This window comes from Neophocaena asiaeorientalis, unplaced genomic scaffold (assembly GCF_003031525.2).
Source record: "Neophocaena asiaeorientalis asiaeorientalis breed wild unplaced genomic scaffold, Neophocaena_asiaeorientalis_V1.1 scaffold357, whole genome shotgun sequence".
In the NCBI taxonomy this organism is placed as follows: Eukaryota; Metazoa; Chordata; class Mammalia; order Artiodactyla; family Phocoenidae; genus Neophocaena; species Neophocaena asiaeorientalis.
Genome location: NW_020173270.1, coordinates 301,172 through 328,741, shown reverse-complemented (window position 1 = coordinate 328,741; position 27,570 = coordinate 301,172). Strand labels below are relative to the sequence as shown.

At 56.0% G+C, this 27,570-nt stretch overlaps 2 protein-coding genes across 4 annotated transcripts in view; one reads left to right on the top strand and one right to left on the bottom strand.

Moving 5' to 3' along the window:
* The window catches only part of DOCK6 (dedicator of cytokinesis 6), a 34,563-nt gene extending 13,163 nt beyond the window's left edge, over positions 1-21,400 (bottom strand). Inside the window, exons 1-24 of one of the 2 annotated variants that reach the window (XR_003003374.1) lie at positions 21,271-21,400; positions 20,964-21,032; positions 20,585-20,714; positions 19,419-19,631; positions 18,040-18,125; positions 16,247-16,313; positions 15,998-16,147; positions 14,998-15,078; positions 14,729-14,882; positions 14,437-14,564; positions 14,235-14,328; positions 13,560-13,722; positions 10,403-10,520; positions 10,261-10,331; positions 9,902-10,040; positions 9,706-9,807; positions 8,925-9,011; positions 8,196-8,427; positions 7,784-7,945; positions 6,941-7,104; positions 6,167-6,271; positions 3,965-4,057; positions 3,625-3,720; positions 2,729-2,869 (exon numbers count right to left, since the gene is read on the bottom strand). Coding sequence is in view for 1 of the 2 variants with exons in the window: in XM_024745798.1 (XP_024601566.1) it covers positions 2,729-2,869; positions 3,625-3,720; positions 3,965-4,057; positions 6,167-6,271; positions 6,941-7,104; positions 7,784-7,945; positions 8,196-8,427; positions 8,925-9,011; positions 9,706-9,807; positions 9,902-10,040; positions 10,261-10,331; positions 10,403-10,520; positions 13,560-13,695; positions 14,235-14,328; positions 14,437-14,564; positions 14,729-14,882; positions 14,998-15,078; positions 15,998-16,147; positions 16,247-16,313; positions 18,040-18,125; positions 19,419-19,631; positions 20,585-20,714; positions 20,964-20,998 (2,784 nt within the window). In the remaining variant the exon portion in view is untranslated. The remainder of the gene's footprint in view (positions 1-2,728; positions 2,870-3,624; positions 3,721-3,964; positions 4,058-6,166; positions 6,272-6,940; positions 7,105-7,783; positions 7,946-8,195; positions 8,428-8,924; positions 9,012-9,705; positions 9,808-9,901; positions 10,041-10,260; positions 10,332-10,402; positions 10,521-13,559; positions 13,723-14,234; positions 14,329-14,436; positions 14,565-14,728; positions 14,883-14,997; positions 15,079-15,997; positions 16,148-16,246; positions 16,314-18,039; positions 18,126-19,418; positions 19,632-20,584; positions 20,715-20,963; positions 21,033-21,270) is intronic. The other variant, XM_024745798.1, reaches the window with a different exon arrangement.
* ANGPTL8 (angiopoietin like 8) lies at positions 11,814-13,460 on the top strand. 2 transcript variants are annotated; one of them, XM_024745800.1, is made up of 4 exons: positions 11,814-12,124; positions 12,301-12,462; positions 12,993-13,102; positions 13,184-13,460. In XM_024745800.1, the coding sequence occupies exons 1-4, from the start codon at positions 11,828-11,830 to the stop codon at positions 13,209-13,211; spliced, it is 597 nt and encodes a 198-aa protein (XP_024601568.1). In that variant the 5' UTR covers positions 11,814-11,827; the 3' UTR covers positions 13,212-13,460. The 2 variants fall into 2 exon arrangements, with proteins under 2 accessions (XP_024601568.1, XP_024601567.1); XM_024745799.1 differs by lacking the exons at positions 12,993-13,102; positions 13,184-13,460 and having other exon boundaries at positions 11,827-12,124; positions 12,301-12,732.
* Positions 21,401-27,570: the final 6,170 nt, after the last annotated feature.

Here is a 27,570-nt window from a genome sequence, read left to right as displayed (position 1 = left end):
CCTTGTCTCTAGGCTCCGGACTCCCAGGCTTCCTGGTTGTCCTCCTCCCTCTGACTAGCCCTTCCCTTCCCCACAGTTAGTGTCTACCCTCCACCCGGCTCTGTTGAGGACACTCTTTTTTATTCTCTCACCAGATTTGAGTAACACAACACAGATGGCAGAGACTGGCTGCTGACCCCCTACCATATCCTCTCACAGGTATTGGGACGCTTTTTCAGAGTTCAGAGCTGGGTAGGGACTACATTTCCCAGCCTCCCATGCAGCTGAGAACAATCACGTGACCACATTCTGGCCAATGGGATTTGAGAGGAATGATGTAGCCACTTAAACAGAAGGGGCAGGTCCTCCGGTTTCCAGAGCCTGTAACGCCTGATGTGGCAGGTACCATGATGAACTGAGACAGCCAGGCCCACACCGTGGAGCCCCCCGTAGCCCACCTATGCTCAGAAATAAACTTTGGTCACATTTAAACCATTTGTGATGATGTTCAAGCAAATTAACCTTTGCCCTAACTGATAAACCCTAAGAAATCATTTAACAAGCATCTATTATGTACCAAGTCTTGTGAAAAAAACAGACATGGTCCCTGCTGATTGTCCAGCTCTCAGTCTCATGGGGGGTGGGGGGGATGGGGGATAAGAGTATTCCAGATAGCTCTATGTGTTTCAAAGACAACTAACAGGGTGCTATTTCAAGAGAAGCCTGAAGGGTGAGCAAGAGCCCAGGGGAGAAAGGCGTTCTGAAGAGAGGGAGCAGTAAGTGCAAAGGCCCTGGAGCAGGAAGCGCCTGGCAAGTGTGAGGAACGACAAGGAAGGAGGCTCCCATGGCCTCAAGGCCCAGCTGCCCTCCTGCTTTCGGGAGCTACTCTTGGCCTCACAAGTTAGCCTCGGTGGCCCGCAGTTCCCTGTAACCCAAAGAAACAAAATACAAAATCCACCTGAGCTCTGAGTCCTCAAGTGGGGCAGAGACTTGTGCGTGGAGCCTGATACAGTTGGTGCTCCATAAATGTCAAGTGAAGGAATGAAACCGCTGTGGCCCGTCACTGATATCCCCCCAGCGCTGTGATGAAGGTGCTTCTCAAGGGCATTGTTCTTCCCTGCAGCCCTTTTTTTTTTTTTAAAGAAGATGTTGGGGTTAGGAGTTTATTAATTAACTTATTTATTTAGGTGCGCGGGCCTCTCACTATCGCGGCCTCTCTTGTTGCAGAGCACAGGCTCCAGACGCGCAGGCTCAGTAGTTGTGGCTCACGGGCCTAGTTGCTCCGTGGCATGTGGGATCCTCCCAGACCAGGGCTCGAACCCGTGTCCCCTGCAGGCAGATTCTCAACCACTACGGCACCAGGGAAGCCCCTTCCTGCAGCCCTTTTGAGGAGGGTTTCCTCATAATCTGGATCAGCCTCCGGGAACTCAGCCCTTGGGGAGGCTCTAGTGAAACAAGGTTAAAACCTTTGAGACCAGCCCAGAGGTCGTGGGGGATTGCACAAGGGCCAGCTTGGGCCAACCAGCATTTTAAAAATCTGGAAAATTCCCATCAAATCCGAAGTCCCCCTTCTCTTTAAAAATCAGACATTCTGGCCACATGCCCTCTGGTCCACCATAAGCCCCACTCCCCCAACTGAAGCTGGTGGTGGGGGTTCAAATCCCCATTCTGCCCATTCCCACTTATATGGTATCAAGTTGTTACTCAGTCATTCTTTGCCTCCGTTTCTCCAACAGTATAATGGAGGAAACAACACTCCTAACTTCATGGAGTTGTTGTGAGAGTTTAATGTGATCCATCTGAAGTATTTAGGTAGGGGCTTCCCTGGTGGCACAGTGTTAAGAATCCACCTGCCGATGCAGGGGACCTGGGTTTGAGGCCCGGTCCGGGAAGATCCTACATGCCGCGGAGCAACTAAGCCCGTGTGCCCCAACTACTGAAGCCTGCGTGCCTAGAGCCCGTGCTCCGCAACAAGAGAAGACACCGCAATGAGAAGCCCGCACAACGCAATAAAGAGTAGCCCCCGCTCGCCACAGCTAGAGAAAGCCCGCGCACAGCAATGGAGACCCAGTGCAGCCAAAAATAAACAAATAAAAACAAATAAATTTTAAAAATAAAGTATTTAAGTACACAGTAAGTGCTCAATAAATGCATAATTTTATTACTATTATCACTGTCTGCCCAGCTTCTGTGAGCACTGGAATTAATGGTCCAGGGCCTGGATAACCATCAAGGTCTTGGAACATCAACATCCATTTACTGAGTACTTACTGTATACTGATACTGTGCTAAGGGCTAATGCATCTGCCCTGTCACCTCTCTGCCTTCACCAACTCCCACTCTCCACTTTGTTCACTTCACCCCAGCCACTCACCTCCTCACTGCTCCTCTGACAGTGGCACGGTCCTGCCTCAGGGCCTTTGCACTTGCTGTTCCCCCCCTGACTGGAATGCTCTTCCCCCAGATATCACATAGATTGTTCCCTCATGTCCTTCAAGTCTTCCCCTAAAAGTCAGCTCCGTGAGGGTAAGGAACTGGGTCTGTTTTGTTCACTGCTGTGTCTCTAGTTACCAGCGCAGGGCTGTGCTTAAGAAGTAGATGTTGCGTGAACAGACTGATTCAGCAAATGGGATTCGTGGTCTTGTAGCCAGGAGGCACTGGACAGGACTGATGCCTCATGTGGCTGGCTCTATGTCCTCCCTAAGCACCCCTGCCCCACTCTCCCTCCATGGAGGCCCCTCCCCCTTACCTTGTGGACACGGGTGATGACCTCCAGGCCCACAGAGCCCACCAGGGCAGCAATGTCATCCAGGAAGCGCCCAGGGAAGCGAAGCTTGCGGGGTGTGTCCAGCTTCTGGCCCAGAAGCAGGTGCAGCGCCATGCTTTTCACCTGGGGGTGGGGCAAGAGGGTGGGGGCTGGGTCTTGAGGGGCTGTGGGTGGAGGCCGCCTGCCAGAAGGGAGCAGATTGGTGGGCTGTGAGTGGTGGCTTGAAGTGGGCTAAAGGTGGGCATGAGGGATCCTGGATGTGGCTTAAGCCCTGTAGTTATGGGGTGAGAGCAGGGCCTGATAGCTGTGGGGAGGGCCCAAGAACTGTGGGTGGGACTTTGCAGGTTGTGGGTGGGGCTTGAGAAGGACATGGGCGGGGCCTTGAGTGGGTGCTAGGCAGAGGGGTGGGAGGCTGAGAGAGTATGGGTGGGGCTAGAGCAGGTCTCCAGGGGTCAACGTCTGACTGTAGGTAGGAGGGTGGGGCTTGAAGGCCCACCAGATTGAGGGGGGACGGCTGTAGTCAGGAGGAATAGTTCAAGGCACCTCTTGAAGAGTTTGGGGGATGTCTCAAGTCTGATCCCAACAGTTTCCTTCTCTCTCTTGCAGGGGAGGCCTCCTTGCTAGTTGGGGGTCTCTCAATGGTCTTATAGGGAAGGTGGGTAGTGGGGATCCTTCTCACTGTGGAAGGCGTTTCAGGTAACTTTCAGGGGGCCTCTCCAGGGAGAGATTCCCTTAGGTTATCTCTTATCTCTCTCTACGTGTGGGTCTCTTGGGGCTACTTCTCAGGGGGCTTAGGTACAATCTCAGGGGGCTTCTCTCCCCAAGGAGAGTCTCCCCTGGGGGCCCCTTGTTCTTGGGCGGGGAGGAGGGCGTCTCACCATGAGCTGGAAGAAGAACCAGGCATGCTGCAGGACAGCCTCGCGCACGGCACTGCCGCTGACCACCCACTGCAGGGCCAGCTCCTCGTGAAGCAGCTGGGGGCAGGGGCAGGGATCACAGAGAGCAGAGGAGCCCACCCCGTACCCCCGTCTGGAGGGCGTGACAGGGGAGGATGCAGCTGGAGGGCTTGGGATTAGAGCAGCAAGAGGCCATGCAGGAGGAAAGGGGCCAGAAGGAGTCAATGTGCCCTTTCCCCGGGCTCTCCAGACCCTGCTGGGCTCGAGGGCAAGGGAGCTCTGGACCCCAAAATGGAGTCACCCACCCCCTGCCTCCCACTACCTTCTGCACAGTGGGTCTCGGCTGGGTGGCTGGTGGGGTCGAGGAGGAGCCCTCGAGGTAGGAAGAGGTTCGGCTAGAGCTGCGGTCGATGGCCTATGATGGGATGACGAGGGGATGGGATGGCGAGGGGGGTCAGAGTGGGTGCAGGCGGTATGGATAGAGGAGAGGGACAGTCGGTGTGGATGGAGGAAAGACATGGTCGTGTGGACAGACAGCGGGGACGTGGATGGGGAGAGCCGTGTTAATAAAGATAGAAGTGTGTGGGAGCGGATGGAGAGAGTAAGAATGTGATGGAAGAGACAAGAAGAAGCAAGACACAGGTAAGGAGGGGACAAGCAGGGTGAACGGAACAGGCAAGAATGTGGACAGGAACCCATCAGATGGAGCAGGACCCAGCAGACAAAGATAAAAGACATGGGAGGAGTGGAGGTGGGGAGGGTAAAATCAGTGTAGACGGAGAAGAGAACGTGGTCAGAGGAGGTGAGTCAAGTGGGGACAAGGGCGGAGAGTGTGTGTGAGTCCGTGAGTCCAGGGATGGACAGAGGAGGCGGAGGGCACCAGGGTGGAGGAGGAAGAGTGTAGACAGGGGTGTAGAGTATAGACAAAAGGGATTAAAGGGAGGATGGAGGAGGAGAAACAAGAAAAAGAAAGATAAGGACAGAGGAGGTGAGATGGTGATGAGAGGCAGTGGGAGCAGCCAAGAGAGCCCCAGTTTCCAGGCCTGGCCCCGCTCCAGCCTTGCTTGGGGCCTTTCCAGGCCTCAGTGTCCCCATCTGTGAAATGGGCATGAGGTGCTCAAGCTCCACTCTCCCCACCTCCTTTGCTGGTCAGGTGAGGCCGCTGACAGGGAGAGGAGACCCAGTGACAGAGCTGGACCGGCCCTGGAAACTGCCCAGGTCCTTGCCTTGGCCGTGGGGGCCCCCCCAGCTCCCATAGTCCCAGCCACACGCCCTGGGCTCCTCAGCCCGCATCAGATGGGCCATCTACTGCAAAGGCCAGCCTCACTGCCGCCTCCTGCCTGGAATGCCTGCCCTCCTGCCACCTTGTCACCTCTTACGTGCTCTTCCAGGCCCAGCTGACACCCCAGAGAACTGAGGGCACTGGTGGGGAGACCTGTTAAAAACATGGGGGGACTGGAAAGGCCCATGAACCCAGACTCCCAGCAAATCTTAGAAGACTGTCCAAAAGTGCCCCTGCTCGTGCTGTGAACAGTTCCCTGGCTGCCATGCGGTGCAGGTTGCCTAGGTGACAGGTACAGAGCTGGAACATGGCCTGGGGCCAGGTATGCAGGGAATCCAGTCCTTGGTGCCCAGGGGCCTCTGAGCTTGGTTCCAACCTCTGCATATGCCTTTCCCTCCATCTGGAACACCCACCCTTCACTGGCTGGCTCTATCTTACCCTTCAGGTACCAGCAAAAATGTCACCTCCCGGGAGAGGCTCCCCAGACCACCCAGAGGGAGGCTGGTGGCCTGTTTCAATTCATTTCCTTTCAGGTATTTTCACCCCCTGCACTTACATATTCATGTGTTTGTTTGATGGGTGTCTATCTCCCTGACTAGCCAGTAACTCAGGGATGAAGCTGGGTTGAGGATCTATCTCCCCAACAAAATCTTGCCTGTGATGCCCTAACTCCCTCCCAGGCTCGGACCGCTGCACTGAATAGCAAGTCTTCACTTCTGAAAATTCAGAACCTGGGGCGCAGGAGGAGCCCACAGCAGAACCAGGACTTGATCCCGATCCAGGGTCTGATGGCAAAGCCCCTCCCCACACCAGGTCCCAGGAAGGGGCAAAGCAAAGGAAGCTGCCCACAGGGGTCGCTCTGCCTGAAACGGGGTTGGGGAGCCCAGAGGTTCAGTTCCATCCCCTGGGCATCATTCAGGCTGCTGTGTCAAGGGGACAGTTGAGAGTCTCCCGAACAGAGTGGATTAAAGGGAGAGAAACAGGCCATGCGGGACAGTGAGGTTAGAGTGGCTAAATGTGCACATCATTTGCATGCTATTTGCATACCACCCTGCCCCTTCTGTCTCTGCCTGAGGCTGTGGTCTGTGTGGCAGCAAAAGGCTGGTTAAGATGACCCTGTGTTGCCTATTCCGCTGCCTCCTCCAGGCAGCCCCCCTAGGTTAGTCAGCCCCAGCCAGGAAGGTGGGAGGAGCTCATGCTGAGGTGGGGTGACACACGTGCAGGGGCAGGCAGGGAGGGCACCTGTCTGGGGTCGGCCCCACAATAAGGGGGTGCCCGTCGCAGCACCGCCTTGCTGCCTCCTGGAGCATAAGCAGAATTCACCCAGGAGTGTGAGCGGTCGATACCCTGGAGATACACGGATAAGTGGTAGCATCTATGGGCAGAGGGCAGGGAAACCAACGTGAAACACCAAGCGTGCTCACTGTCCTGGGCCACACGTGTGCCCACGTGGACACCCACACGCAACCCTGGAACATGTGTGTGTGTGCAAATGTGCATGGGGTGCACATGTATATGCCTCCCGCATACGTCTGTGCATGGAACGCATGAGTACACGCACCCGCGTTCCCATGTGCGTGGGGTGCGTGCATATACGTGCCCCGTGTACGTACATGCATAGGGTACACGTGGAAATGCACCACTGCGCTATGTACATGGTGCTCTTTTTTCAAGATCCAGTCACCTGTCCTTGGGTCAGCCTAAGAGTCCTAGTCACAGCTCCCAACCTGTGACAGCCAGGGCCCAACCCTAATGTCCAGGGTCAAGTCTATTTTTTTTTGGCCAGTCTGTGTGGCTGGCAGGATCTTAGTTCCCTGACCAGGGACTGAACCCACACCCTTGGCAGTGAGAGCTTGGAGTCCTAACCACTGGACCACCAGGGAATAACCCAGGGTCAAGTCTTCATCCATGCTGTTGGCTGTCTTTCCTATCCTCTGTCAATACTGAGATCTTTCACCTGCCCACCTGGCAGCCATGACCACTGAGGCTGGAGAGAGCAGGGGCCCCTTGCCCTACCTTGCTGGCCAGGATGCGGGAGACCTCGTCATCCACGGAGCCAGGGGCCACGGCCAGGTCAGGGTTGCTGCTGCTGATACTCTTAGAGCGGGCCAGGTAGAGGCTTGCGGGGCGGCCAGGGCCATGGGCCAGCGTGGCAGGCTGCAGCGTCACTGGAGGGGCCCCTGATGATAGAAGGAATATGCTCAGCCCCCTGCCCACCTGCCCTCATGAGCCCCTGCCCCTTACCAGTCAGCTGCCTTTGGCAAAGTCACTTTCTTTCTCTGAACCTCTAGGTTCTTCACCTGTAAAATGGGTGTGGTAATGGCTCTGCCTCACAGCAATTTTGGGGAGAATCAAAAACACTGAGAACGGTGCCTGGCACGTTATAAGTCTTAGTGCTGATCGTTAATTATTTAGCAAATGAAAAAAAACCCAACTTTATTGAGCGCTCTGTGTGCCAAGCATTTTGCGTGGATTACTATGCCACTGACTACTACTAGCACCCCTGTGAGAGGCACTATTATTATCATCGTTTTATAGATGGGAAAACAGGCCCAGAGAGGTCAAGTCACTGGCCCAGAGTCACAGAGCTTGTAGGCAGAACTGAGATTCAAACCCAGACAGCTCTGCTTGAGTCCCTGCTTGCTGACTGGCTGAATCACATGCCACTCAAGTTTACAAAGACCACACCCCTGGGGCTGGGGCAAAAAGTTTCTCTCTCTCTCTCTCTCTCTCCTGTAAATTGCCCAAATCAACCAAAGCCTGTGCAGCCTCAGGACCTTTGCACGTGCCCTTCCCTTTGCTTGGGATGCTCTGCTCCCAGGTATTTCCCGTGCCCCAGGGTCTCCCACCAACACTCACCGCCTGGGAGGCTGGGCTCTGTGCCAGGCAGTCGGAAGGCATAGTAGACATAGGCAGCCAGCAGTGGGCAGTGACCACGGGCATCCTGGGCAGCCTCCAGGCTCCGGTGGACGAGGCTGACTACATGAGCCATTGCTTCAAAGGCTACACGACCCAGGTTTACTGCCGGGCAGAAAAGAGGTCAAGTTCCAGGTCCCAGGGCTTCCTACTTCCCCAGGGAAGAGACTTCAGGGTCCAAGGGGCTCACGTGGCCATCAAAAAGTCAGGGGACTAGGGGACTGAGGGGCCATTTTTCAGGTTGGAAAACTGAGACCAGAGAGATAAATGGGCTATGGGAGGTCACCCAGGACCAGGGGACCCAAGGCCCATTCTCCAGATGGGGAAACTAAGGTATGAGGCTGTGCCCACGCACCGATCTGGCCGCCGATGATCGGGGGCCGCACGACCAGGCGTACGAGCTTGTCCAGTACGTGGTGGGAGAAGGCGACAAGGGGTTCAGGGCTGGCGAGTCGCAGGGCCACCAGGCTGGCCCGCAGCTCCTGTTCCACGGTGCTTTCGTTCAGCACGGCATCCTTGAGCCGGAATGGAAAGGCCCCTTCCTCCAGGACGTGCACCAGGGTGAAGAATTTGTCCAGGTAGGGGTCCTGGTGGGAGACCAGGGGTGAGCAGGGCGAGGCCAGGGCCCCCAGTCCAGAAAGGGCCCAGGGGATCGAGTGCGAGGCTGAGTAGGCTGGGACACCAAGGCTTGGGATCAGTGAATGGAAAATACATGAGAAAAGGGACAAGATGGTAGATCAAGAAGAAAAGGAAAAGATGGGGAGTGATCACAGAAATAACAAGGGACAAATCGGGTGGGGGAAGGAAAGACCATGCAAAGGCCAAAGCTCCAGCTAGGACGGCCACTGGCACGGCCACCCCCGCCTGAGTCAGCAGCTTCCCTGGAGCCTGGCCCCGCTGACCAAAGTCGTGTCCAATGGCCCGAAGCCAGGCCTCCCTGGTCAGTGGAAACTGTTGCCCAACCCCAGGGCCGGACTCCTGGTGAGCCTGGCCCCGCTGACCAAAGTCGTGTCCAATGGCCCGAAGCCAGGCCTCCCTGGTCAGTGGAAACTGTCAGTGGAACTGCTCTGGCCCCACCCCCTACCTGGGGGTGCACAGACGACACAGCCGTGAGTTCCACGCTGAACACACCCTTGTGGCCATCCACCCAGCGCATGCCCGGCAGCGCCACCTGCGGGAGGGACACACCAAGTGGGCACCGGCCAGCCCTCCCCACGGCTCAGGCCACCAGCCTCAGCCATTGCGACACTGTGGCCTGAGCACAGCCCCGCCCCGGGGAGCCACCTGGCACCCTGCCCCTGGGCCCCGCCCAACCCAGAGATGGGAGCAGATGAAGGGGAGTGCTATGGGGGTCCACCGGGCAGGCCGGAAGCCTGGGATGCTCATGGGAGAATGGAAACCCAGAGTGACTGTTATTGGAGGGAAGGAACAGGAAATAGCATGATGGGAGGACTCCAGGTCCCCGGGGTGCAAATTAAAGGCTATGTGGGAGGGTGACAGAACATTCGCATGGGGAGGGGGTGCTCTAGGGACAGTGATTAGGGAGGCAAGCAGGGCTGCAAGTGGGGGGCTGCAGCGGAGAGGCAGTGGAATCTCACTATGGAACAGTGAGTGCAGAGGCAGGGGAGGGGGCAGTAACGAGGCAGGGCTAGTCGGGGACAGGGAGGGACACGCACGGGGACAGCAGATCACATGGGATTAATAAGGGGGGTGGGTGTGACGAGGCAGGCAGGGGCCCTGGAGGCCCTAATGGAGGACAAGGCTCCCAGGGGTGTTGGTGGGAAGGAAAGCAGGGCACGAAGGGGGGCCTTGGGAGCACTGATGGGGGACAGGGTGCTAGTTGGCAGGGAGTCCAGAACACGTACGTCCGGTGTGAGCATGGAGTAGCTGGGCGGGGGCTGATCCACGGACACAGGGAGGCAGAAGGGGCCGGTCCTCAGGCGGCCGTGCTGCAGGAGTGGGATCCACTGGGGAGAGGCTGGGGGTCAGGTACGGGGCCGGACAGGGGGCAGGAGGGCCGGGCATGGGGGTGTGGGCTGGCAGTGGTGGAGGGGAGCTCACAGTGAAGCCCACAGGAGTCTCCAGGGCTGTGCCTGGCCGGGGCTGGCAGCTGACGTGGTAGAAGGTGAAGAGCAGGTAGTGGTTCTCGGTCACACAGGCCGGAAGACGCAGCTTAAATTCCTCGTAGAACTCAGGGGACCTGGCAGGGCCGGCTGGGGGTTCTGCTGGGGGCTGGGCTCCCCCTTGCCTGCCCTGCCCCGTCTGCCACGTTTCCCCAGTGCTGCTGGGCCCCGCTGTCCCTGCTCTCTGCCTCGGGTTCCCGCATAAGCACTCCAGGAGACGGCACCCCTCCCCCGACCCTGGCGCCCCTTCCTGCCCCACCCTACCCCCATCAGTCCCCCCACCCCGACCCCACATACTTGTTATGGTAGACCACTGGTGTGAAGGCCTCGCGGGTGAATTCACTGCAGCTGGATTTGCCAAAGATGACCTGGGGGAGCGGGGGCATGAGGGGCCGGCGGGGGACAGCCCGCCCGCTTCCCCCTGGGCCCAGCCACTGACCGGCAGGGCCTGGCTGGGGTCCTCGCCCGCCATGTACTGCACTCGCACGGTGAGGTTACGCACGGAGCCCTGGCGGCTGCTGAAGTTGAGGCTGTGCGGGTACACGTACAGCAGGTTCCTGCGGGGGCAGGGGCACGTCCACGTCAGAGGGACAGAGAGCCGGGGGACAGTGGCCACACCACTGGGGCACTGAGAGCCGGGTCAGGGACACGTATGGGCACCAGGCGGGAGATGTGACTGGCAGAGGATGGAGGACAGACGGGCACCCTCAGAGCACAGGCGGGGGAACGGTGTGGCAGACGGTGGGAACAGAGGGACTTCGGGGGTACTGAGGGTACACAGTGAGGCAGAGGGCAGGAGACAGATGGGTGCTGAGGGCCAGACTTCCGAGAAGGTAGCCCAGGCAACCAGCACCAGGCCTGAGCCCTGCGCAGGCTGACCTGCCCATCACCCAGCTCAGCAGCCTGACCACCCCTTCCCCCAGAAGAGGCCACTAGAATTATATGGCGTGTCTCTCAGGTGGGGAAACCAAGGCTGGAGTTGAAGGCAAGGGCTGGGCTGGGGTCAGGGTTCTGTCTCCCTCCCCCAGGGTAACTCCATTCAAGCCCTAACTGCCCCCTGGGCCTCAGTTTCCCTATCTGTCTAATGGGGGCATCAAGCCTCCCCAGCTGAGCCTTTGTAATACCAATGATGCTAAAATTACAAAAATGTCAATAATCGCACCAAACACTAATGTGGCACCGACTGGCTCTGGGTGTGTTGGGCTCTGTTCTAAGCACCCGACGTGAAATGACTCATTTATTTCTCACCAGCAGCCTGCGGGCAGGGACTCACATCACACTCCATTTCACAGGGAAACAGAGGCGCTTGCCCACAGTCATCCAGGCAGACAAATGGCAGTTAGCATTGGGCCAGGGTACGTGGAGGTCCTGGAGTCAGGCTGTGTGGCCTTGGGAGAGTCTCCACCATCTGTACCTGCTCCCTTAGCTCTTAACCAGGCCAACAAAAACTCCAGCATCACAGGCTCATGGGAGGATTATGAGACCAGCTACTATAACAGCAGTGGGACAGCTCTGGGCAAACCACTGGAACTCATAAAAGCTTCACTGTTATTGCCGTTATTGTTGTCATGCCTATCCACAGGAGGGGAAACTGAGGCTAGGAGCCGTAGGGTCTCCCAGCGGGGCCTGGGCCTGTTCTCTCCTAGCGTCCCCAGCCCACACCTGGCCCCGAGCCCCAGCCAGTGTGATGCCAGCGTGGCCCAGCTGGACATTCGCCTGATGCAACTTTCGTGCCACCGCCAGGTCCTTGCACAACACGGGGCACCCGGCTGGCCAGTTAACGATTGACCTGAGGTTAAGGGGGGTGTTAAGGCATAAAAGGCAGCAGCAGTGTTGCTGTGGCCACACCCCCAGCCCCCCAGCCATGCCCATGCTCATGCTGTGTCTGCTGTGCGCCCTGGCAATGGTGGCCCAGCCTGCCCCGGTGGCCCCCATGAGCGGCTCGGAGCCGGCACAGCAGGAGGAGCTGACCCTGCTCTTTCACGGGGCCCTGCAGCTGAGCCAGGCTCTCAACGGCGTGTACAGGGCCACCGAGGCACAGCTGACAGAGGCCGGGCGCAGCCTGAGCTTCTATGGCCAGGCGCTGGGGCTCCTGGGGCAGGAGGTCAGCCACGGCCAGGATGCAGCCCAGGAGCTACGTGCGAGCCTACTGGAGATGCAGGTAGACGCTGCAGTTGGGGTGTTGTGGGGTGGATAGGAGTCTATGGGAGAGTTATGCCTAGGGTGACCAACTGTCAGGTTTTCCCAGGACTGAGGGGGTTCCTGGAATACAGGATTTCCAGTGTTAAAATCAGGCCAGTCCCAGTAGGTCATCCTACTGACATCCACTATCTACAGATGGCAGAGGATGGTCTCAAGCTGCAGGCAGAAGCCACAGCCCAGGCGCTGGGGGAAGTGGCCGAAGGACAGCAGGTGCTGTGGAAGAAAATGAAGCGGATGGAAGTCCAGCTGAGAGGCGCTTGGCTGGGCCATGCCCGCCAAGAATTTGAGGCCTTAAAGGTAAGGGGTTCCCAGCCCTGGGGGAGTCAAGACCCTGATTCACAACCAGACCTCATTTCTGAACCTTTTGTCCCAGAGACCCCCCAAAGGCCAGCCTTCCAGCACCCTGGCCTCTACTCTGTGTGTCTCTGGGCAAAACCCATGTCCCTTCCCATGCCTCAGTTTCCCTATTTGCAAATAAGGGCGACAACTGATTTCTCAAAGCAGAGCCAGGGACTCAGTGCAGATAAAATCCTCAGTATGGGGTGGCACATGGGAGTTACTCAATAAATGCATACTATTTAGAGAATTTCTTGAGTGCCCATGATGTATCCAGGCACTGTTTTATGCCCTCTAAAAATCCACGCTCATAACAACCCCACAAAGGGACTCCTGTTTCATCCCCATTTTACAGGTGGGGAAGTTGAGGCCAAGGAGTGGCAGTGACTTGCCGGGTCACACAGATGCAGTGGGGAGCAGGGGGGTCTGGGTGGGGTCGAGGGACAGGAGGTGAGGAGGCCCCCAGCTGAGGTTTCTGTCCTGACCCACAGGCCCATGCAGACAAGCAGAGCCACATCATGTGGGCCCTCATGGGCCACATGCAGCGACAGAAGCAGGAGATGATGGCACAGCAGCAGCGGCTGAGAGATATTCAGGAGAGGTGTGCCTGGTGGGGGGTTGGGCGTGCCAGGCAGCGGGATGGGGACCCCTGCGCCTTGGCTGAACCTCACCTCCCTCCCAGACTCCACACGGCGGCGCTCCCAGCCTGAGACCTGTCTGGGTGGAACTGAGGACCAGTCACGCACCGAGGGATGCTGCCATGCCCCATGCGGCCCCTGCACAGGGAGGAGCTGCCTGTCTGCTGAGGTCGGCCAGGGCGCTGGGCCCCATTTCCGGCCATGGAGCAGAAACGAAAGCAGGCAGGAACGCAGGCAGAGGACACGGACCGTCGAGGAGGGGTGGAGGAAGGACACGCCCCTTCATTCCTATCCATCCCCCATTAAAGCAGAGCAGTGGCATCTCAGGCCAGTGTCTGTGAGTGTCGGGGAAAGGGCATCTCACTTTGCACGATGCCTGAATGCCCCTATTCAAGTGCACGGCTGCCCCAGAGGCTGTACCTGTAGCTGGTGTGGGGGGCGTAGACCTCACGGGCGGGGAACTCCAGAATCTCCTTGGTGGGCCGACCCCTGGGGTCTGGGTAGGGCTTGACATGAAGCAGCTCCGGGGAGAGGCAGAAGTGGGGGTTCTCAGGGGCTGGGGAGATGTCAATCTTGAGCTGGGCTGGGGAGGGGGTAGTCAGTTTGCACATGCCTGGGAGCCTCGAGCCGGGCCCTACCTCTCTGGGCTTCGGATCAGGGCTCTGACTCTCCCACAACACCCTCTGGTGGCACTATCCTTCAGGTGCTAAGGCTGAAAGATGGCCTCAACTCCCATGTCTTGCCCTCATATTTGATCAGCTCTGCCCACCACATTCCCCGTGTGACCCACTATCTATCTGTCTTATTTATTCTTTTTTTTTTTTTGGCCGCACCCCGCGGCATGCGGGATCTTCCCCAACCAGGGATCGAACCCGTGCCCCCTGTAGTGGAAGCGTGGATTCTTAGCCACTGGACCACCACAGGGAAGTCCTATCTTACTCTGTTTCTCATCTCTGGGCCCCATTAGAAGGTCCACCCGTGAAGTCGGGGCTTTGCCTATCATGGTCCCCAGGGCCTGGCACAGTACGTGCTAAGTGTGGGTTTGCTGAGTGACTGTATGAGTAACACGTCTCGTCTAGGGCGCGCACCACGCACCGGTCACGGGCCGCAGGCGCCGCAGCAGGGATGTCGGGCGCCGCATGTCAGCCAGGAACTTGAAGAGGTCCTCGTCACTGAGCCGCTCAGCTTCCTGCAGGGATCCGCCCTGGTGAACCAGGGCTGAGCGGCTTGGGGTCCCCGGGGCCCGGGCAGCCACAGGGGGGTAGCCCTTAGCCCCCTGCCCCCCGAGCCACGGCACCTGCTTAAAGAAGTTGGTGACAGTTAGCGTGGCTGGGCGGAAGCCGGAGAAGCTGCAGGCGTCGTCCCCGCTACTCGTCCGGTCCTGGGGCCCCCGACGGCGGCGGTCAGTCCAAGTGGGTCGGCGCTCTAGGGGAGACAGTGACAGTGATGGAGAGGGACATAAATGAGAGAGAGGCAGGGATGGGCAGAGACGGTGCGGACTCAGGTCTGGTACCAAGTCCGGCCAGCAGAGGGCGCCCCTCCCCTTCCCCGGTAGCTCCGCCCCTGGCCCGTCGGCCCCGCCTCCTCACCGCCCTCCGAGTCCGAGTCCCGGTCCGACTGGCCCGCGCTGCTCACAATGTTGGCCAGGTGCACCGCCGTCCAGGCAAAGGGCATGCGGTAGCGGCCCAAACGGGTGCAGAACTGCTCAGCCGCCAGGCGCAGCTTCTCTAGCTTCTCTTTGTTCTGTGGGGAGACGCCGGAAACACACCCCGCAATCTCAGTGCCCCAGGCCCTCTGAATCCAGGATCTGCCCTGCCTGGGGACCCCTTCACTACCTGGCCTAGCTTCCCACGCTTACCTTGGCTGTGTCCACCTCCTTCATCACCATGTAGGGCTCGCAGCACTCGCTGATGTCCCCCTGCTGCAGCACCTTCTCCAGCTGAGGGGCAGACAAGGCCAGTGAGGCACTGCTGGGACTGCGACCTCCCCAAGCCACACCCAACTTCCCTGACCCTCACAGCCTCCCATACATTCCGTTCCATCCAGCTAGGGCTCTCGGTTCCAACACCAACCATGGCTCCCACTGTCCTTGGGATTGAGTGCTAGCTCTCAGCCTGGGCAACCAGCTACACCCTCCCCACCTTTTAAACCCGGCCCCAAACCCAAGACTCCATTTTTCCCCCCACATTTACATCTTTCTTTGTTAGTATAAACAGAGTCCACATCAAGCATGGCTCTGAGCTTGGACTCCAATCCTGACCACTCAGGGGCTATGGGACCTTGAGCACATTCCTTACCCAGTTCAGTGCCTCAGTTTCCCCAACTGTAAAATGGGCCCCATGTCATCTCCCACCTCCCGGGGCTGCTGTGAGGACCAAAGACCAGAACCCCTGTGAAGCCGAACCGACTGGGAGCAGTGCCTGCCTCAAGGTGCTCAATTAATGTTATTAGCATAACCTAATTGAATGTTTTGGGGAAGGAAATTTGAACTCACTCCTGGAAAAAGAAAATCCCATACGAATGTGCCAACTAGGTCTTTCTTCCTCTAATAAACTGAAAAACTCTCAACTAAAAAAAATTTTAAACATCCACCCACATGTGCCGGGATGCCATTTCTCCCCAGGCTGCCCACTCATGGGTGTCGGCTGAGCTGTAACCTCTCCAAGGAAGCCCTTGGTGATTTCTCCCCACCTGGGTTGGGTCAGAAGCTTCCTCTGGGCTCTCACCCAGCTGCCTGTACTTCCCCCATGACAGCCCTGATCACCCTTCTTAGTGACATGTCTGTCTTCTTTCATGAGAGTGGGGACCTCGCCTGCAGCCTTCACCATTATCACCCCCTTGCCAGCCCCAGTGGGTACCTTGATGACCAAGAAGATGTCGGGCGAGGGATAGGTCACGGAGAAGATGGCAGAGCGGGCCAGGGTGGAGATGGCAGGATGGGTGCCATGGGCCCGCAGTAGCCCCTTCATGGAGTCTGAGTTCAGGTCAAAGTAGAAGTTCTCCGAGATCTGGGGGCACAAGAGGCAGCTGGGCCACCACTTCCAGGAAGCCCACTACCCTGCAGCGAGGAGGGGGACTGTGAGGAAAGGGAAGAAAGGGGTTCCTACCTTCTTCTTCTCCCGCACGTCGTACAGGGCCAAGATGCCAAAGATGGGCTCGATTTCTATCTCGAACCTGCAGTAAACGGGGGTTCTCTGGCAGAGGATGACCTTGACACTCCCTCCTCCATACACCCCACTCCCTCTTGAGGTCCAGCCCAGCCTTGGTGCTTTGTGGGGGCGGGGGGCATCTGTTTCCCACTGGGTCACAGAGGAGCACCATTCAAGGGCTTGTAGGAAAGACCTGTCCCATTTTGCCAAAGGGGAAACTAAGGCACCAAGAGATTACCTACCCCACCTCCTCCGCCCGCCTTCCTCCCTCAGTAAGTAACTCACACAGAGTCCCTCCTGCTGAAACCACGGCCCTTGTTCGGTTGGCATGGAGGCAGCTTTTGGCACATCAATCCCTCCCCCCCGAATCCCATCTTGAAATTCTCGACTCCTGGGCCTCCCTGCCTCCGCTCCCTGAGGTGTCCTCTACGGCTTCTGCCATCCTGGGCTGAGTCCCATCTTCGATCACCTAAACAGCCCCCATAACCGCCCCCCTGTCTTACTCTGTCCTGCTCATTTCTACTCATCATCCACGTGCCTCCTAAGGAAACATCTTAAAACTTAAAATTTGGGACTACCCTGGTGGTCCAGTGGTTAAGAATCCGCCTTCCAATGCAGGGGACGTGGGTTCGATCCCTGGTCGGGGAACTAAGATCCCACATGCTGCGGGGCAACTAAGCCCACGCGCCACAACTACTGAGCCCGCACCACCATTAGAGAGCCTGCGTGCCACAACTTAAAACCTGTGAGCCACAACTAAGAACCCGTGTGCCACAACGAAAGATCCTGCATGCTGCAACGAAGATCCTGCATGCTGCAAAGAAGATCCCACATGCCGCAACTAAGACCTGATGCAGCCAAATAAATAAATAAATACTTTTTTTAAAAAAGAAGGTAGTAAGAATAAAAAAAAACCAAAACTTAAAACTTGAGGCTCCTCACTGCCCTGCGTGGCCCTGTCCCGCCCACTTCTTGGCCTCAATTTTCCTCTCTCCAGACATCTCCTGGCCTCTGTTTGTGCTGGATCCCCCACCTAGAGAGCCCTGTGTGGTCATCCCACAGTTACACGGCCTTGCATACAGCAGTCGCTTAACGAGTGTTTGTTGAATGACTGGATGAGCTCAGAGAGCCAGTTCCCAGCCCCTGTGCTTGAGGCAGGAGGCCCACCCGGGCCTCAGGCCAGATGGGACCTCCCTTTCCTGCCCTCATCCAGGCAGGAACTGAGAGTTGGGGAGGGGCAGGGCCGGGCTCAGGTCCAAGGCCACATCCTGTTCAGCTCCATTCCCACGAACGCTGGCTGCTCCCAGAGGGCGATGTGGAGGGGGCCTTAGGCAGCTAGAAGCCAGGCCCAGGGTCACCAGCGCCCCCTCTAGCCTGGGTCCTAGCAGCAGCCTGGGCGAGGGCCAGACTCTGGCCTCACAACTCGTGATCTTGGGCACAATGACCTTTCCACCCTGTGCCTCCGTTTCCCACCTGCACCCACATCGCATGTTGTGGTGAAGGTCAGTGTTAATACACATGGAGGGCTGAGAACTGAGCCTGACACACAACTGGAGCTTAGGATTGGCGGTTTTGAATAATGAAAAAGGGAGTCTTATTTTCCAGCCTGAGAGCCCACGGGCGTCCTCATAGGTCTCAGGGCTGCACACGGTAACGGCATAGCTCGAGTAGTGAGCGCCAAGTGTGTGCCACACCATAAGCCACATGGTCCCCTCCCATGTCTGAAGGGAGGGACGGGTCAGCACACTCACTTAAGCGACAGACACTTGACCAGGATCCTCTGTCCGAAGTGCTCTCGGGGTGGCTCCGGGCGGCTGCAGCGTTCCACGGCCTCATCCTGCCAAGAGCCGAAGGGGCAGCTGGGAACACATCCTCCAGGAAGGGCTTGGAATGTGTGGCCTGAGACCAGCTCTACCCGCAGGCTGACTAAACTTCTTTCAGTCCCCTGCCTCTGAGCCTTTGCACATGCTGTTCCCGCTACCTGGAATGCCCTTCTTCTCCCTTCCTCCTTGCCTGGCCGATACATGCTCATCGTCAGGTCGCACCTTAGCTGGAACTTCCTCCAGAAAGCCTTCCCTCACTCAGAGCCACTTGATGTTCCAGATGCTCAACAGGCCCTGCTGCAATGGGCCAGCCCACATGGCTGGGACATTGTGGGCCATGTGAGGGACAATGACACACACCTCATCATTGTACTATTCTGGGTTGTCATTTCCTGGTATCTCTCCTCCCCTAGGCTGTGAACTCAGAGAGCAAAGACTGGCTCTATCTTGTTCGTGGCTGTATCCCCAGTGCCTGCTATATAACTGGCACTCAAACATCTTGGTTGGATCAACACAGAAGTATGTAGTAGGTACCTACTAAAAAGTGGTTGAATAGACATATACAGAAAGTATTTGATTAATGCTGACTGGACATATATAGAGACGTGTACTAGACACCCAATAAGTACTAGTTGAACAAAATATTGGGGTATACAGCAAGCATTCAATAAATGGCTGAAATAAAACACAGATGTATATACTAGGTGCCTAATAAAAGTTAGTTGGATAAATATAGGCACACATGGTAGGTGCTCGATAAACATTAGTTGCTCAAATGCTGTTTAATTAAATAGAAGGCTATACAGTAGACATACAGTTAACATTGACTGAATAAATATGAATATACGGTAAATGCCCAATAAATGCTGGGTGGATAAATATAAGGGTATGTATAATAAATAAAGGTCATTGAATAAAAATACAGGGTACACAGTAGGTGCCCAATAAATGCTGAATGGATATAGGGGTATATATAATAAGTCATCAAATAAAAAATAGGGTACACGGTAGGTACCCAATAAATATTGGTTGATTATATGCTGTTTGATTAAAGAAAAGACTATACAGTAGGCTTACAATAAATATTGGTTGAGTAAATATAGCAGTATATAGTAGGTGCCCAATAAATGCTGGGTGGAAAAATATAGGGGTATATAGTAGGCACCCAATAGAAGCCATTGAATTAAAGTATACATTGCAGGGTATACAGCAGGCACCCAGGAAATCTTGCTGGGATCATATACTGTGATACATGTCAGTTGGATGTGTATTGACCTCAGGGCCTGTGCAGGCTAGTGGGCACCCACCTCGTCGGGCGCCGGGTAGAGGGTGAGCAGGGCACGGGACCGGTGCTGCCGCCGCAGGGCCTCATTGCGCCGGTCCACATCCTCCGGGGCCGCGCGCTCCAGCAGTGAGGGCAGCAATGAGTCAGCTGCCAAGTTCCTCAGGTCAAAGATGCCAGAGGCACCACTGCTTCGTGGGGTGTCGTCTGGGGAGCCTGAGGAGTGCCGGGGGTCATCCTGCCAGCAGTAGAGAATGGGCAAGTGCTGAGTGCCAGCTGAATGCATCTCCATCCTACTCAGGTGAGACTGTCCTCATGCCCAACCTATAGATGGGGAAGCTGAGGGCCAGGGGCTGGGGTCACCACTACAAGGGTCACCTGAGGGCTCTGCTGACTCTCTTTCTAGAACCTTCTGTCTGGGGAAGCCCCCTCCTTTACTATTGTGGGGAGGTTACGTCCCAGTCTGGGTATCACATGACCCTTGTCTGGCCAATCAGAACAAAACAGGCACCAACCCCAGGGATTGGCTCCAAGGTCAGGATATGCCTGGGTTGGGCCAATGAGAGCCTTCCCTGGGACTCTGCTCACTGTTGCCAGGGGAGGGAGAGTTCTCACTGGGGCTGTCAATGGCCCAGGACCCTGCCTGACCTCCCAGACTCAGCTATGGTCAGAAGCAGACTACCTTGGTTCAAATCCCAGCTCAGCTCTGTGACCCTGGGTCTCTGATTCCAACCCTAAGGGCCTCAGTTTCCCCATCTACATTTATAAATAGTAACAAGGAAACAATAATTCTTGACATGATTATTACTGGTAAAAGTAGACACTCAATAAATATTGGTTGACAAAATACAGGCTCAAGACTCAACCAGGGATTGAACCCAGGCCATAGCAGTGAAAGCTCCAAATCCTAACCACTAGACCACCAGGGAACTTCTGTCTTTATCTGTAAAATGGGTGTTGCCCGATCTCACAGGATGAAAGATAAGGACAAGTATAAAACATTTAGTACACACTAAGCCCTTAATAAATGCTTATAATTGTTACCCTTAACTTTTCACTTACAGGGCTGATACATTTCCTTTTGGGTTCAAGGCTGTTTGGGTCATTTCCCATCATATGCATTTGAGAGCTGGGGCCGCAGCCCATGCATGTACATATGCTTATAGTGACCCCTGCCCAGGGCTTCCTCACCGAGTCGTCCGGGCTGGACCTCTCATCCCCAGAAGCGTCCTGCTCGAAGACCTGGCGGGTGAGGCCCTTCTGCCTCTCTCGCTGCGTCTCTAGGGTGATGGGGCTGTATGCTGCACTCAGGTGCTGGTACCTAGGAGGAGGCGGGGCTTGGTGGGTATCAGGAATGAGGGCTCCCCAGGGCTCCCGGATGTGCTGACACACCTCCAAGGTCCAGATGATGCCTGCAAGGCCATCCACCCTCCCAGCGCTCTGCCGGAGAAGTCTGGCTACCCTTAAAGGGACGGTGGGTGGATAAACAGGAGGATCGGCAGCACACAATGGGCTCTTCTGGGCTCAGACCTGGCCTCTCTACCCTGAGCTGCCCCCGAGCCAGACCCACCTCCTGTGGGCGATGATCCAGTCCTCCGTGTACATCTCCACGGCAGCCCTCACCTGGGCATCCAGCTTTCTGCACAAAATACAATCAGGGTAATAAACAGAGGCAGGGCCCAGTGTTAATCTTTCCAGTGGCCTGTGAGGTGGGGCCTGTCCTTCTGTCTGTTTCAGAGATACAGAGGTAGAGGCTCAGAGAGGGCAGGGGACTTGCCCAAGGTCACACAGTGGAGCCAAGAGTTGAAAGGGGGTATTCATGGGGGGCACAGAGGTAAGTGGAGTTACAGACAGGGAGGGTGTGGGGCTGAACCCACCCATCCTCGGGGATCCCAGGCTCCGTGGTGCGGCATTCCCGGGGCTGCAGCAGCAGCTCCAGGTCATCAGCTGGAAACTCGACCAGGTCCCGGAGTGGCCCAGGCTCTGCATCTGGCGGCCGGCTCAGGAGCACATCCTCAAAGTCCAGTGGCTCAATGACTTCAGTCAGTGGGACCTGAGTTGGAGCAAAGTGGCTGTGACCCATGCCCCGGGGGGCTGGAGGGTGAGTGTGGACTTGGGCTGGCCTTGAACAAACAAGAGGGCAGTGGGAGCCATGGAGAGTGTTGGAGCTGGAGGGGCCCTGGAGGACAGTGACCTCAGCCACTCCACCCCCACCCCGGCTTGGCCAGCCCTGACCCTCTTTCCAGGCAGGAAATCACACCCTGTGCCTGGAGGGGCAGGAAACTCATGGTGGAAGGAAAGGTTTGTGGACTGCAGCAAAGAAAGAGACAACTCCTCAGGCCCTGGGGTGAGAGAGCCCCACCCCTCCCCACTGCAGCCAGAAGCACCTCCCATCCCCCAGACCACCCTCCCCACCATCCCCAGCTGGGTGGTCCAGGCAGCAGGAGTTGCGGGCCACAGCAGGCTGAACTTCTCCCCCCCCCCACCACCCACAGGGCTGCTCCCTGCAGAGAGGGGGGGTCCACCACCCTCCCACTCACGCTCACTGGGGACAGGAATGGGGACAGTGCTGGGCCAGGACAGGGACCCCCTTCCCTGCCACAGCTGGGTCCCTCCCAGCCTCAGGTTCCCCACAGCAGCAGGGGGGGGGTCTCCCAAACACTCACCCCCAGGGAGCTGCTGCAGCGCCTGCTGGAGTGGGGAGAGCCACTGCGTTCCCGGGACACCTGCTTCCGCACCTCGGCAGCCACCGTCCTGTGGGGACAGGAAGGGGGTAGTTGGGGGCAGGAGAACTTGGGCAGCGGGGCCCTGGGAACCGGGGCTTCAGAGCCGACAAATTCATTCCATGAGAGGAAAATCCAGGCTATGGAAAGAAAAAAAATCAGGCCCCGGGCCAAGAGAACCCAGGCTTCAGGAGCCACAGATCTCAGCGTGTGGGCCCCAAGGCTGTGGCGCATACATCATCCCCTTTCCTCCTGCAAGCACAGATAGAGGGCTGCTGCTGGGCAGGGCCTGAGGGCCACTGATTCCTGCGCGTCCTTCTTCCCCCTGGCCCCCGGGCTCTGAGTCCTGACCCACCAGGACTGGCTTCCAGGTCTGGAGAGAGGCCTCTACTTCCTCATCTGGAGGACCTCTGCCTCTCATCAGGAACGTGAGAACCGTTCCACCCTTGCCGGACAAGTCACTTCTGCCTCTGAACCTCAGTTTATCCATCTGTAGCTGCCCTGCTCTCACAGACCAGTGAAGCTGAGCAGGGGGCCTGGCATTCAGTGGGCATGCCACACACCCACCTTCTCAGGGAGTCTGAGACTGAGGCTGACTGTGTGTAAGAGGCCAGCATGACTCTTAGAGAGCACAACCCAGCCACCAAGGTCGGTGCCGTGGCCTTCGTGGGCCACCTGCATCTATGCTGACCTTCAGAGTCCCAGAGGATGAGGGTGAAGGGGCAAGACCCACAGCGGAGGGGGCCAGCACAGGAATTTCGAACAAACCCTACAGGGGCAGGGATTCCCCAAGCTCTCAATTCCCTCAGCTGAGCTTGGAAGGAGAGGGAGCCATGCAGTTATCTGGGGGAAGAGTGTGCCAGGAAGAGGGAACAGCGAGTGCAAAGGCTCTGAGGCTGGGCTCTGTCCTCTGGGCCTGGAAATCCCTGCTCCCTGGGGTCTCTGTGAAAACAGGACTAGGGCTGTGTTGTCCCTGTGGAGGCCCCAGCACTGGATCCCACACATAGTAGATGCTCAATAAATTTTTTTTTTTTTGGCTGCCACATGGCTTGTGGAATTTTAGCTCCTCGACCAGGGATCACACTCCAGCCTACGGCACTGAAAGCGCCAAGACCTAACCACTGGACTGCCAGGGAATTCCCATCAATAAATTTTTTTTTTTTTTTTTTTTTTCTTTCCGGTACGTGGGCCTCTCACTGTTGTGGCCTCTCCCGTTGCGGAGCACAGGCTCCGGATGCGCAGGCTCAGCGGCCATGGCTCATGGGCCCAGCCGCTCCGTGGCATGTGGGATCTTCCCAGACCAGGGCACGAACCCGTGTCCCCTGCATCGGCAGGCAGACTCTCAACCGCTGCGCCACCAGGGAAGCCCAATAAATGTTTTTTTGATGGAATGAGTGAATCCCTTCCAATCTCCCTCTTGGTCCAACTTGCTAAATCTACTGTTAGTTGGAGGGAAGCCCCTTATCTTTTAGCTGTGTGGCTTTGGACAGGTGGAACAACCTTTCTGGGCCTCAGTTTCTCTTAAAATCAGGAAGGCAAGGCAATGGCTGAGGGGTTCAGGCCTCAATCACTCCTGCTTCCCTCTTTTCTCTTATGCTTGGAAATTTTCTTAATAAAAAGTTGTGCCCCTGGGACTTCCCTGGTGGTGCGGTGGCTAAGACTCCATGCTCTCAATGCAGGGGGCCCGGGTTCGATCCCTGGTCAGGGAACTAGATCCCACATGCCGCAACTAAAGACCCCACATGCTGCAACTAAGATCCAGAGCAGCCAAATAAATAAACATTTTAAAAAAATAAAATAAAAAGTTGTGCCCCATAAAGCGCTATGTTGAGGATTGCAAATGTGGCCTACAAGCGTCCAATGCAACGGATGTGTAGGTGGGCCCAGGAAAGACAGGTGTGGAGTGGGGATAATTAGGAGCTTCAGCCCTGCCTGTGAGCCTCCGAACTCAAATCCGTGTGGGTCAAACAAAACTTGGCCGCGACCCTGATCCAATGTGGGGCCTCCAATTTGAGACCCCAGCCTCATTCCTTCTCTGTCCCTGGATTCTATTTCTTTTCTCTGTCAACTGTCTCAGAGTCTTGCTTCTATTGGACGGGAGGTGTAGGGAAGCGGGGAAGGGAAGAGAAGCTTGTAGGAAATTCAAAGAATGTTAAATATTAGGGATTTGTGGAATTCCCTGGCGGTCCAGTGGTTAGGACTACGTGCTTTCACTGCTGAGGGCACAGCTTCAGTCCCTGGTTGGGGAACTAAGATCCTGCAAGCCAGGTGATGCTTGGGGGGAGGAAAAATTAGGGATTTGTCCTCAAATTCCCCAAGTCCAGGCCACTTCCTCTGGAAGCATGGGCACACAGAGGAGGATTGGGGGTGATTTACGAAAGATGCCGTATCAGGGAACCTGTCTGTGCCCTGGTCCCAGCTGTTCTGCAGCTGCTGCCCCAGAGCAGGGACGGGGGTGGGGAGGGCTGAGCCTCCAGCTTCATTTTGCCACGGGCCTTAGAGTGAGGCCCCCAGAGTGGGAGAAGGCTGGGTCTACAACGGTGTGGCCACGGGAGCCAGTTTACTGAGTCACAGAGCTCTGCACTTGGAGCTGGGCGAGCAGGGGTGAATGACATCTTTTCTCTGGACCTCTGGGCTCGGGACAGTACCCACGACTTATTGAGCTGTTCTGAGTGTAGGGCCTGGCACATAGTAAGCGCTCAATTAAAGCTAGCTGTCACCACGTTGCCTCACAGAGCATCCTGGGAAACTGGAATTTCTGACCCTGCTTTGTATACCAAAGGTGAGTGACGCTCAGAGAGGGGTCGTGAGGCACCCAGGGTCACACAGCAGAACGCAGCGGTGCCCAGAATTGAACCCTGGTCAGCTGGAGGTCAAAGTCCTTTAGCGCTAGGCATTCCATGATGGGGAGCAGGGCCAAGAACAGGGGCTCCAGAACCTGCCCCTTCCCTGTCCACACTCACCCACACTCCCCACTCCGAAGAGCAGTCCCATCCAGTCTCGAGGCTTCAACACCATCTAAACACCAACAGATCCTCAAATCTGCCCCATGACAGTAACCTGCCCTCCCATCATCCTCTCTGTCTCACTAAGGGCAGCCCCACTCTCTTGGATGCTTGGGACCCGCACCTGGGAGTCATCGTCAACCCCTCTCTCTCACTCCCACATCAGATCTGCTTCAGATGTTCTAAAATGCTCAGCTGAGCTGAATTTAGTGGGTTTTCTCAGGAAGGGATCTCAGCATTCAATGAGGGAAACTGCAAGGATCAGGTGGTGGGTTTTAGCTATTGGTGAGATAAATCCTTCTAAGGTGAAAACTCCACAACCCTATGTGATACTAAAGACATGCTCAGAGGGGAAACATGAAGCAGTGGCATCACTGGGAATTCATGTGAGACTGTGTACCTCCCCCAAGGGCTGGCCAGATTAACAGAGGACTACCCTCACAGGGGAGGAGGATGACAAAACCAGAAAGAAGAATGGCTTAAGCCTTGATGCTGTGTTCCCACTTCTGTAAAGAGCGAGGGAAGAAAATGAGTAAATATAAAACCATGAAGAGATTCCTCCTCATATCCCACCCTACCCCTCCTGGACTGACAGAAAAATTTAAAGGCAAATAATATGAGTGCCAGCAAGGATGCGGAGCCATGGGAACCCTCATCTACTGCTGGGGGAACCCCTCTGGAAAACCATCTGTAAATGTACAGGCAGAGTTGAAAATATGCCAATCCAGCAATTCCACGCTGAGGCGTAGATACTCAGGAGGAAATACATGGCCGAATGTTCATGGCAGCTCTGATCATGACAGCCTCAAAGGGAAACACCTCACAAGTTCCTTGACCAAAGATGGAGAACGCACAAGAAGCAGGGGGAATAGTACGCAGCAATGAAAAAGGATGAGCCGGACTACAGGCGGCGGCACAGATGCTGCCGACATTACACTGCCACATAGGACTTGACATCCCGTGTGGTTCCGTTTATGAGATGTTCTAAACAGACAAAGCCAACCCACTGCAGATAGGAAGCCAACTTGGATGGAGAAACCATAATGTAAGTGAGGAAGAAACAGTAGCTGCCACCAGCATGGCCGTTCCCTGAGGGGCAGAATCAAGTGCAGATGACCTTGAGGGGGGCCTGCTGGAGTGGGGAGGCTTGGGAAGGTAGAGATGGCCCCTGTCTTTTTTTTTTTTTTTTTTTGGCGGCATCACACAGCATGCAGGATCTTAGTTCCTCGACCAGGGATTGAACCTGTGCCCCATGCAGTGGAAGCACGGAGTCCTAACCACTGGACAGCCAGGGAATTCCCAAGACAGCCCGTCTTGATCCAAGTGACTTTTCCCCTGGCACTTGTTTCATGATTACTCCTTACTTAAACTTAGCGTTTTTCTGTATACATGTCATCTGTTACAATTTTTTTAAAGGTAAAAAATAATCACCTACGCCTAAGCTCACGTCTGCAAATACATTTGGGGACAGGAGTGGGAGGAAGATATTTCCTGGAAATCCCACAGGTACTTTTGGAATTTCGTCAATGTATGTCTTGTTGTGCTCCCACCCCTCCAACAAAGCATTTCTTTAAATGAGAACGGCAAACTGCCCCACATCAGACAACTGAGGGGCAAAATAATGACACTGCTCTCAGAAGCCTGGGAAGAATGAATGGACATCCTTGCGGATAGGAGAGGGCAGGAAGAGGCACGGTTTCCAAGACTGTTCTCGACTCTGGAGCCACACACTCTTGGGCTACTTCCCCCCAAGAGACCCTTGAGAGTGACCTAACCACTTTGGGTTTTCATTTCAATAGTTATACTGATGTCAACGGGCTCTGGTGACAATTAGTGACATCTCAGATGGGGACCAGCATGCGATAAGCACATTAGAAGTGCTGGTCATGGGAATTCCGTGGCGGTCCAGTGGTTAGGACTCCAGGCTTCCACTGCAGGGGTCATGGGTTTGATCCCTGGTCGGGGAACTAAGATCCCGCAAGCCAAGCCAAGCCACACAGCCAAAAAAAAAAAAAAAAAGGGCTGGGCCTTATCACCATTCCAGATTGGACTTAATTTTAAAGAGTACAAGTCAAAAAAAAAAAAAGAACATTATGCTGTATACAATACTATTTGTGCGTGTTGTGTACATTCATAAGGGTTTGTTTGTTGTTGTTCCTTCTGGCCATGCCTCGCGGCTTGCAGGATCTCAGTTCCCTGACCAGGGATCGAACCCGGGCCCCTGCAGTGAAAGCGCCGAGTCCTAACCACTGGACCACCAGGGAATTCCCGGGTTTGTATTTTTAAGTTGTCCCCCCAAATCTTTGTTTTAAATGGACCTGTTCATTAGGAAACTGGGGGACTGCCTAATATTCAGATTAATATGGCGTTTGTGGAATGAATAGTTGAATGAACAAGCAGATGAATACAGGCCTAGGTCTGAGCATGTAGATACCTGGGTGCCCACCAG

What these genes read in the sequence shown, in the direction of transcription:
- ANGPTL8 (XM_024745799.1), top strand. Translation starts at nt 11,828, where the DNA reads ATGCCCATGCTCATGCTGTGTCTGCTGTGCGCCCTGGCAATGGTGGCC. An exon ending in CGAGCCTACTGGAGATGCAG is followed by an intron (nt 12,125 to 12,300) that starts GTAGACGCTGCA and finishes CACTATCTACAG; the next exon opens with ATGGCAGAGGATGGTCTCAA.